At 35.7% G+C, this 11,523-nt stretch overlaps 1 protein-coding gene across 1 annotated transcript in view; it reads left to right on the top strand.

Moving 5' to 3' along the window:
• CDH9 (cadherin 9, type 2 (T1-cadherin)) overlaps positions 1-11,523 on the top strand; it is a 325,686-nt gene that overhangs the window by 303,600 nt on the left and 10,563 nt on the right. Inside the window, exons 8-9 of the mRNA XM_006877318.1 lie at positions 8,958-9,094; positions 9,577-9,698. Of these exons, the coding sequence (XP_006877380.1) occupies positions 8,958-9,094; positions 9,577-9,698 (259 nt within the window). The remainder of the gene's footprint in view (positions 1-8,957; positions 9,095-9,576; positions 9,699-11,523) is intronic.

The raw sequence follows: 11,523 nt of genomic DNA, 5'->3' as shown, positions 1-11,523 counted from the left end.
ATGAAGAAGCCACTGGTCTTACAAATTTTTATCATGTGATCTACAGTAGCATTTCCATCACTAAGGTCATATTTTCCAACCATTGTTGTGTAACCTTAGCATTCTAATCACTAGGAATTATCAATACATCTTGATTGCATGTTTGTTCAATTTCAGACTGAAGAAATTGGTAGAATTCAGTTTCATCATCACTGGCTTCAGTGGATGGTGCGTAAATTTGGCATGATGGCATTTTATAATACCGATGACTTGTTCATTGTAAATCCCTCTTTTCAAAAACAGAAAAAAAATGAGTATACACATGACCTCATCAGATGGAATAGACAGGAATAGAATTGACAACAGCTATAGAAACCCTCAATATCATCAGCCAAAACAGAAACAAGGCCAGGGATGACTGTGAGCTTAATCATTCAACTTACAGTTATTTCTTCATTGTTAACTTCATGTCAATTTTTAATTAATTCTGTATCTTTGAAGAGATAGGGCAATTCAATATCAGCTCATTTTTAGGTTTGTCCATCATTTTTTTTCATGTGTTATTGTTGTTGTTAGGTGCCATTGAGTTGGTACCAACTAATATTGACCCTACACACAGAAGAACAAAACACTGCCTGGTGCTGATCCAACCCTATAAAGGTTTGCTCTGAGCCACAGGACCTACTTGACAGAGCTTAACAGCAAAATTTACACATCCCACCTAAATTTAGAGTCCATGTCAAGAAAAGATTTGATGCATTCAACCCTTACCACTGAAGATCACAAGATTTGTGGGATGACATCAACAATGTTATACTGGAAAGAAAGAAAAGACCAAAATGGATGACAATAGGGACTCTGAAATTTAATCTTGAACTTAGAGATGTTAAATCAACTGGGAAAATGATAAAGTAAAGTAGCTGAATAGAAAAATTCAAAGGACAGCTTGTGAAGGTAAAGTATTTTAATGAAGTGTGCAAATACCTGAAGTTAGAAGACCAAAAAGAATACACTCAACATTTCTCAAGAAGAAAGTCAAGCATTTGGTTGAAAAATTCTATGGGAAAAATATTGAATGATTCAGGAAGTGTCAAGAGAATATGGAAGGAATACACAGTTACTATACGAAAAAGAATTTGTCAATTCTTAGCCATATTATTATGATTAATGATCGAGAGCCAATGATATTGAAGGAAGAAATCCAAGCTGTACTGAAGGCATTGGCGATACAAATAAAAATATTTCAACAAAATGATGCAGCACTAGAAACATTTACTTGTATATGCCAAGAAATTTGGAAGACAACAACCTGGCCAACTGAGTGGAAGAGATCTATATTTGTGCCCATTCCAAAGACAGATGATCCAACAGAATGCTAAAATTATCAAACAATATCGCTCACATCCCATGCAAGTAGAATTTTGCTGAATTGAAAATGGTTGGCCCACGCCTTCCACCATCCTAGCATCCTTTTCATTACCATTTGTTGGCCTCACCCACACATCACCCAAAATTGACCCTGACTACTCCTAAATCGCTGGTAGCTCCTGTGTCTGCTCTGGTTCCTGCAATGCAAAGAGTACAAACACACCACATGCAAGAAGAGCTTTTGTTTCTGCTGTTCCAAGGGGTGTTCCAAGTGTTCCCAGGGCTGCATCTGCAAAAGGGTATCAGACTAGTGCACATGTTGCACCTGAAATGGGAGAGCACCATTCTGGTTTAAACAGAGCCACCTATACAGTCCTGGTGTGGCACTGCCAGTTAATGCACTGGACTGCAAAGTCGGCATGAACTGCACGGTCAGCGGTTCAAACTCACCAGCCGTTCCTGGGAAACCCTATAAAGGGTCACTACGAGTCAGAACCAACTGGACAGCACTTACAACATACAAAGTTGGAGTTTTGGTTTTATTCTCATACAACCCTGGCCTGTGTGTTGTTGTTGTTGTGATGTGCCATGGAGTCGGTTCTGACTCATAGAGACCCTGTAACAGGGTTCCCGAGACTGTCATCTTTACGGGAGCAGAAAACCTCATCTTTCTCCCGTGGAACCGCTGGTAGTTTCGAAATGCTGACCGTGAGGTTCGCAGCCCGATTCGTAACCACTATGCTACCAGAGCTCCTTTTAAAAGAGATATGTGAACAATAATGAATGATGTTGGCTTAAAAAAAAAAAAAAAAGGTTGCAGCAGTACATTAATTGGGAGCTGTCAGAAATCCAAGCTAGATACAGAGGAGAATGTGGATTAATGGATATCATTGCTGAGGTCAGATGGATCTTGACTAAACGCAAAGCATACCAGAAAGATATTTACATGTACTTTACTGACTATGCAATGGCACACAGCTATTAGTTCAAAACAAACTATAGATAGCATTGTGAAGAAGAAGTAGTAGTAATTTGATTCCTGTTAGTATACAAAATATATGTAAAATAGAAAGGGAAAACAAAAAGAGCTTTAGATATCCAATTGCAGTATGAAGGAAAACCCACAATAATGTAACATGAAACTCTTGTTTGCTCTGATGGAATTTAGAAGGATGTCTGATACTAATAGCAGAAATACTCTGTCGTGGAGGATTATTTTTCAAGTAAAATCTTGGGAACTAATCCTCGTTCACCATAAGTTTCGTCAAACATATTTTATGAAATATGAGTACATCTGCAACTTGCAACCAGAGATTAGGGTTACAATTAGGGTTGCAAGCTCTGCTTCACCTCGTTAGTAATTATGGATACCTCAATTTATAGGGTTGATTACAGCTTTACAGGTTCTGAAAGAACATTGTCTTGTTTTACACTTCTTTTATGCTAAAAATATTTAAAGTTCAATTAGTTTTCGAAGTTATCTTTTTACTGCTGTCAAATTGCAAGTAAGTAACAAACATATTTCCTCGCAAGAAACGTTGTTATACACCAATATGTACAGAGTCCCACCATTAGCTGATTCAGGGACATGTACTTATTTACATATATGATTTTTTTCCCTATTTAAAAATTTGATTGCTAAGTAAGATAACAGAAATAAAACAATTCATTTATGTTTTAAAATAAGATTTGAGCTAATTGTTTAAATAAAAGAAGTATATCCATTTTATAGCCAAATTATCTTTTTGAGTTTTAGCTTTCATTGCTAAAAAACATATTTCTGTGGTAGAAAAGCCGGAAAAAGCAAATTCATAACCTAATTACAAAAAGGCTTCAAAAATTTTATGGAAAAAATTCATTATGTTTTAGCTTTATTATTATTTTTTCCTATGAACTTTTTTTAACCTACGTTGTATACTGACTTAGTGAAAAGTACCTGCAGTACAATTAGAGAAATAAGTATTTTCCTTTTCTTTGACATTGTTGTTGTTGTTGTTAAGTGCCAATGAGTCTATTCTGACCCATAGCGCCCCTGTATAGGGTTTCTCAGGAGCATCTGGTGATCTTCAACCACCTACCTTGCAGTTCAATTCAACTTTACAGTTCAGCACATTAACCCAGAGTACCACACCAAGACTCCTTCTTTGACATATTTCTGCTTTTACCTTACTTGTTAGGACGTCTGGAATTTCTTTTACATGTTTTCTGACAGAGAGTAAAACTATAGAGATCTGATATATTTGGCTCTTAATTGTAGAAGATAAAGGTGAAAAGCAATCAAAAAACAAAACCAGTTCAGCTTCCACAGATTCAGTTCTCCTTTGTTCTTACTCAGTTGTTATTTGCTAAGTATGTTTGCAACCTATTCCTGCAGAGGTATTCATACAAAAATTATGCCAGTAGTCTTTTCTTTTTTTTTTTTTTTCACTTTTTTCCCATAATTATTAAAAAAAAAAATTTTTCTTTTTTTTTTTTTTTTTTTTTTTTTTTTTTAACTTGTCCAAAATTGAATGTGGAGAGATCAATAAAATAGTGTTGTTATGGGAGGCTATAACACGCTGGGACATAAAGATAGCTTTGCTTTTGTGTTAGTGTTTATGAGACTTTCTTTGGTCATTTGTTGTAATTTAATGTATTTATTATTAATAGGTAAACCAGAAACTCCTTGTCTGTGTTGAAAATAGAACTCTGGTTGCTAAATAAATGAAAATGTTCAGTGGGCTTTGGGAAATTGAGAGACATCATTTACATTGGGGCAAGATTTCTGAATATAGACCCAGATGCTTATAATTTTCAAGTTAAATGAACTCTTTCTAAATAATCAAATCTCATTTGTAAATTTTTTTAATTTGAAAAGTAATGCCTTTTGACCACATAGGTCACCGATAAGTGTAAAACCGTGATAAAGTTGGGATCTGGGTCCAACCACATTCAATGGACTCCTGTGAACCAGGGTGGAGACCTGGTTGGACAGCAGTACGGCAAGACCTGGGTACTCCAAGACCCACAGGAAGTGGCATGGTCACAGAGTACTAAAGTGGAGAGTGAAACATCCAACTGATGTGAAGTTAGGGGAGATACACAGGAACACCCACACTAATAGTACCCACTTGACCTGGCTTCAATGGCTGGATGATCAGAACTCAACTAGAAGAAGAAAGAAGGGGGAAAAAAAGAGTAACACACTACAATTTGATGAACTTTACCTATACGTATGGTTGTGTTGTTGTTGTGAAGTGTCATTGAGTCGATTCTGACCCATAGCCATGCTGTATAGGGTTTCCAAGGAGCAGCTGGTGAGGTTGAACCGCAGAGCTTGCAGTTCAAACGACTTTGCAATCTGGTGCATTAACCCACAGCACCACACCAGGACTCCTACTTATGGATGTTGTTGTTGTTATGTGCTGTGGAGAGTCAGATGTAGTAGCTCAAAAAAGGAAACAAATCTTTACAGCAAGGATCATTCCCACCCCCTTGGTACACAGGGTTGACAAGGATGGGCAACTTGGACATTGGCTGCCCAAAATGGGGTGGGAAAAGGTAGAATCTCCACTGAATGGTTTCCAATCTGTTGGGATGGGGCTAATAAAAGGAGGTGAGGATAAGACTCTTGCAGTACAATAGTGAATAATTGCTGTCAGGACTGACTGTGAGGGTCAGAAATGAAAAGGTAGATATTTTGTAAAAAAAAAAAAAAAAAAGGAGGGGAGTGATTGATTTTGCAGCCCAGGAGCAGAGGTCCCTGGCACCATCAAGTGAGAAGAGTGGAGTGTGGGACTCTACTCAGGGAAGCAGTGATGCCAGAAATGGAGGCAGAGACAATGAAGCAGACAGACGGAGTGGCTGGGACAAGGGACTAAGGGAAGGAGAAGGGCTGTGTGCTGATGGCCAGGGGGTAGGCTTGCTGGGTGTACCCTTTGGTTGTTTGATGATGCATGGAGGGGATTGTAATCATTGTAATGAAACGAAATACAATAGGTTGAATGTAAAACTGATGTTCTTCCATGTAAACCCACATAAATCACAATAAAAAGTTAAAAAAAAAAAAAAGGTAATGCCTTTCAAGGTCAAAATTAAGACTAGGTCACTTAGAAACTCTGACCAATTTTGGTACCACACATACTCTAAATGCATGAAATGCTAATGTTATAATTGCTATTCATTCTTCTAGCTTATAAAACCCTGTGCTACTAAAATCTAAGGCCAGTCACAAAAAAGGACACGTTGCATTTTTATTTTCCTAATTCAATGCAAACAGTAGGAGGAAACCTAAGATCAATTCAGTCATACGAGATAATGGGTAGTTATTGACATTTCAAATAATTCAGATAACTATTTACAGGAAAACATTGTGAAGTGTGTTCCATAAAACTCACAGATGCTACATCATTCACATTGCTTTACTTTTGTTTATTTTAAGTGTCTCTTGAAACAGAAATATCAAGGAAAAATATAACTGAAAGAAAATGAAATTTTTCCATGAACTTTTCCCTGTGACATATAGTAAAAATCGAACTGTTTTTATTTATTTCATTTATTTTTAGTGTTTCAGTTATTGTTTCTCCTTTGCTCTCAAATACCTTGTAATGGTACTATAGAAAAAGCACTGAATTGCTAACTGAAAGGTCAGCAGTTCCAACCCACCAGGCACTCCTCAGAAAACAAATACATGGTTTCAGAGTCAAAACAGACTCCATGCCATTTAATAAAAACAACAATACCTTGTAAAGGATATTTGGTACAAAAAAACAAAAAGTTATTAACTAGTTGTTGGAGCTATTGGAATATTTCTTATAATACTTCACCAACTCATATATCCATATATCCTTTGTTGGTCTGCTAACCACAAGGTCAGAAGTTCAAATTCACCAGCAGCTCCATGAGAGAACTATGGGGTTGTATGCTCCTATCAAGATTCACAGTCTTGGAAACCCTATTAGAATTTTCTCAATCTTAGTGGAGTTTGGGGTTTTATTAAAAATGATCCAATCATAAAATGAACTTTAGAATCCAGATGAATATAGTTTAGCCAGTAGTCTAAAAACAGTCAACATTTCACATTGTTTAGAAACTAAATATCTATTACTTGCATTCATCAAAGTCAGCACAAGGTAGTGAGCATATTATAGATTTAGCCTAGAGTTGATTGGCCAATACATCGAAAAAAAGAAAGAAAAAAAAAAAATCTTGCTAAGATTCTTTAAATAATATCTAGGAAAGTGAGAAATACACCAGATACCTATTGTCCCTTGTTGTGCCTCCTTTTTCTGACTTTAATCCAACCATTTTACCCCATAATCTATAACCTTAGCCACATAAAGTCTGGTCCAAGTACTTACAATCTAAGTTTGAGCAAAAAAGTTTGGTAGAAATGCAAAATTTCATCTTCCATGCAAACCAACTAAATCAGAATCTACTTTTTCAAAAGATTCTCAGTTGATATATATGATCAGTTATATGTGAGAAGAACTCACTTTCCTCAATAGAGCTGCATTTAAAAACTCATAAATAGATAAATAACATAATACTACTGATAGCTAGTATAGCATCATGTGGCCTGATGTAACTGACTGATGTACATATAAATCAGTCTTTTAAAATACATTTTTTGAGTATACATTAGCTTTCTACTGCTGTCATAACAAATTACCATAAACTTAGTTGTTTGAAAAAACAAAAATGTGTAACTTTATTCTGCTGTAGGTCAGATGTTCGACAACTATCTCACTGTGCTAAAATCAAGATTGTGCTATCTGCCATACCAGAGGAAAATAGTTGCCTTGCTCATCCCGATAATGAGCTTATCTGTTGCTCCCACTTGTAGGATTGAGGGAGTTCCATGCTTGTTTGTTGTCTATCAGCTAAATGGACCATCCGCAGTTTTTAAGGACTGTTTTCAATTTCTGGAATCCTGGTGTGGCACTATAGGATAAACACTGGACTGCTAATTTCAAATTTGGTGGTTCACACCCATCATTTGCTGCTTGGCAACCTTATACAGGGTCACTATGAGTTGGAACCAACTCGATAGAATTTAACAACAATTTCAATTTCTGACTGTTAGCCCTCTTTCTGTTATCAAAGCTGCCAATGGTGTATCATGACTTTCTCCCCTTTAAATCTCTCTTTTTTTTTTTTCTGTCACATTTCTCTCACCCATATTTTTGCCATTTTATTTTGCTTTTAATGACTTGTATGATTTGAGTCCTCGTGTGTCACTGCCAGATAATGCACTGGACCACAAAGTCAATTTGAACAGCAAGGTCAACAGTTCAAACCCACCAACTGCACCTCAGAATAACACTAGACAGGGTGACTATGAGTTGGAAGTGACTCAACAGCACTCAACAACAACAACAATGATTTAACTGAAACTGTCAATGGCCTCAAGCCTAACAACTGTGAGAATGGTGCAGGATCATGCAGTGTCTCATGCTGCTGTTTTTAGGGTTGCAATGAGTCAGAAGCAACCTGAACACACCTAACAACAACATCATGTTAATCAAGTCCTGTTGTGTCACTGCAGAATAAGCACTGAACTGCTAACCACAAGGTCAGTAGTTCAAACACACCAGCCACTCTTGGAAACTGTATTATAGAGGGTCGCTATGAATATGAATCGATTCCATGGTACACAAAATCAACATCTTGGCAATCAACGGTGCCTTGGTGGACTTGTGCTAACCATAAGATTCGTAGTACACATCCACTAGCTACTTCTCAAGAGAAAGATGAGTCTTTCTGCTTTTGTAAAGATTTATAGCCTCAGAAAACCTACATAGGGTCCGTGTGAGTTGGAACCTACTTGAGGGCACACAGCAACAACATCATGATAATCAAGCATAAACTGCCATCTCAATATTTTTAATCTAATTATGCCTGTAGTTACTTTGTCATGAAAAGTAGCATATCCCCAGGTTTAGTTTTTTGAGTGTGGGAATCTTTGGGACATGGGGGGCATTATTTTGTCTTACGTAGAGTTATAAAAAGTTTTGAGTAACTGATTTCATATTCAATCCTTATATAAGTGAGTCAAAGAAATCTCTAATAACATAATTTCTTTTATTTTGATTTGTATTAGGGTAAGTTAGGATAGATTGGACAAAACCTTTGATTTAGCTGAGATGTTCTCTTGATAATATACATTTAAATACAATGTATTTTTAACAGCCTCACTGTATTCACTTATATTCATAAAGGACCGGACACATTTCCTTGTTTGCTTGTTTTATTCTTTGTTTAATGGTGTTTTGACTCTATCAAGTAATAATTACTGATTGTCTATTATTTCTCAGGCACTGAAATAGTCCTGATAGGATAAATGAATAAGATGCAATTTAAAAGTTCACTTAAAAGTGGTCACAAGGATCCATGAGTACCAGTAATAATTAAACTGTGCATAATCATGGTCTAGAACAATGGAAGTAGTTAAAACAAATTGTTTAAAAGACAATTCTATTAAAAAATGCAAATAAGTGTATTAATTATCATCCTACAGATTATTCTGTCTTTTCCAGGTCATTGTGTAACTTGTCTATAATTTTAAGGAATAATAGAAATGCTAATAACCATAAGACATTGCTGGGGCTTATGAGTCTGTTTTCTGCTAGATACACTGTGGACCGGCACACTGATATGGACCAGACTTTTAGTATCCATTCTGAAAATGGCTCTATTTTCACGTTGAAGTCTCTTGACAGGGAATCATACCCTTGGCACAACATCACTGTGACAGCCACAGAAATAAGTAAGTTGGAGATAAACCCATTTGGGCACATTCACTGAAGAGGTTAAAAAATGATATTAAGTAGACTCCTTTTCTTGAATGTGATAATATAATCAAGAAAATCTATGATAAATAATTTAGAGTGTGTTAGATTTTCATAGTATTATAATTCTTATTAAATTATTCATTTATTTTAAACCTGATTCTCTTTCAACTTTACTGTAAAATAGAAATATAACTAAACTTCATAGAAATAATTATTTTGCTTAAGAACATTATCTGCTGTAACTGATACTTATGTTTAGACCTTTGTTCACAATCACATGCTTCTGTATTCTTTGTTGCTTTCTATTTGGACCATTTAAGCAAGCTGTGGTATTCTTAAGCAATCCATTCCAAGTGACCACCACAGAAACGATTAGTTGCTAAGTTACAAATGGTGTGAATGACAACACCGTTTATCTGTAAATGATGCTGAAATCTTACACATGTTCTCTTTGCAGATAATCCAAACCAAAGTAGCCAAATTCCTGTTTTCATCAGAATTTTAGATATAAATGACCATGCACCAGAATTTGCCACATACTATGAAACATTTGTTTGCGAAAATGCAAAGCCTGGTCAGGTAAATAAAATTGTTATAAACAAGTTTGACATTTTCTCTCTAAAAGTAGATGTTGTTATTGTTGTTAAATGCCATTGAATATGTTCTGATTCATAGTGCCACTATATAGGGTTTACAAGGAGCAGCTACTGACCTTGTGGTTCACAGTCCAATGTTGATCCTATAGTCCCACACTAGATGAGATTGCATTAATTTATTTCTACTTTTTAATTGCAGACTATTGTCATTCATCCTTGTCTTCGCACTACCTCCCCTTACTAAAAACCCTATAGTGATTTTTATAAAGACCTCTTAAAAAGTTTTTATTCTGGAATCCATGATACATCAGAAAAACTCGCATCATGGGTTTTAATTAATATACTGGGCATATAAAAGATATCACACATATGAAAAGCCTAATTACTAAATCATTAGGCTATTGCTGAGTTATATTCTTGAGTAGAGGAGAAATAAATTATCAAATAAAACATGAAGAATATAATTAGTAAATTGCTCCCCATTAATACAAAGGACACCACTATTCTGTTGATTCCATTTTCATATATCTAATGGTTCTATCAGAGTCCTGGTGTGGCACTGTAAGATAAGCACTGGACTGCCAACCACAAGGCTGAATGTTCTAACCAATCAGCTACCCTGTAAGTTGGAACTGACTTGAGAGCATTTCACGGTAAAAACAACAGCAATATTTTAAGCAAGCTAATATGCATACTCTCAAAATATGATTAAATAATTTCTGGTATAATCTCTTCAATAATACATTTTTTACAATAAAATAAAATATTGGTTTTGATTTTAAATATCACTACAAATTAGATTAATTATTTGTTACTCAGAATGAGGAGGTAAATGAGGAAAAAATATTATATTTTATATATGCTTTAATTTTCTAATGATAAATATTATATCAAATTTATTTGTACAACTTTTTTCTCTCAGCAGTGTGTTAAAAAAAAAATAAAGCTATATGTCACTCTGTCAATAAAAAGAATAATATATTAAATATCAAAATCACTTTCATGAATATGCAGAGTGATACAGTTGAAGAAGAGATGCAGTAACTGAGACAACGGCTAGATTAAAGTATACAGTAAATTTCAAATACGTGTTTACCACACTTTGAAGTCTCTTGACAGGGAATCACACCATTGGCATGTTGTTGAATGATTACACCTGGAAGTGTTGTGACTGTTTATTTTTGTAGATGAGAAATCTGAAAGTAAAGGGGATTCAATGACAGTGATTTCACATCACACAGATGGCAGATACAGGACTAGAAAAAGAGGCACTCTGATGGGGAATTTTACTGTCTTTCCCTTGTAAAATGGAACTGTTGGCACAGCTATTGTTTGCTGCTCCAGCTTACACTGGGTTACACCTCTGACCTATATTAAGCATAGCTTTGAGACATTGTGATGTTTGAGCATTGATAATGCTGTCTTTTAGTAAGACTTATATAATAACCTAAATTTTATAAATACCACTGAGCAACTGATAAATACGATGTGAATCTGTAGGATAAGCCTTGGACTGCTAGACAGAAGGTCAGCAGTTCAAACCCACCTGTTGCTTCTAGGAAACCCTATACAGGGTCGCCTATTAGTCAGAATTGATTCACCAGTGCTTAACAAAACCAAGAGCAATATATATATATATGTTGTTGTTGTTGTTAAGTGCCGTCGAGTCGGTTTCGACCCATAGCGACCCTGAATAGGGTTTCCAAGGCTGTAAATCTTTACGGGAGCAGATCGCCTCATCTTTCTCCCGCGGAGCAGCTGGTAGTTTCGAACTGCTGACCTTCCGGTTCGCAGCCCAATTCGTAACC

Source organism: Chrysochloris asiatica, unplaced genomic scaffold (assembly GCF_000296735.1).
Source record: "Chrysochloris asiatica unplaced genomic scaffold, ChrAsi1.0 scaffold00478, whole genome shotgun sequence".
Lineage (NCBI taxonomy): Eukaryota > Metazoa > Chordata > Mammalia > Afrosoricida > Chrysochloridae > Chrysochloris > Chrysochloris asiatica.
The sequence above is the reverse complement of the archived record's forward strand: the minus strand, read 5'-3'. Positions and strand labels throughout refer to the sequence as shown.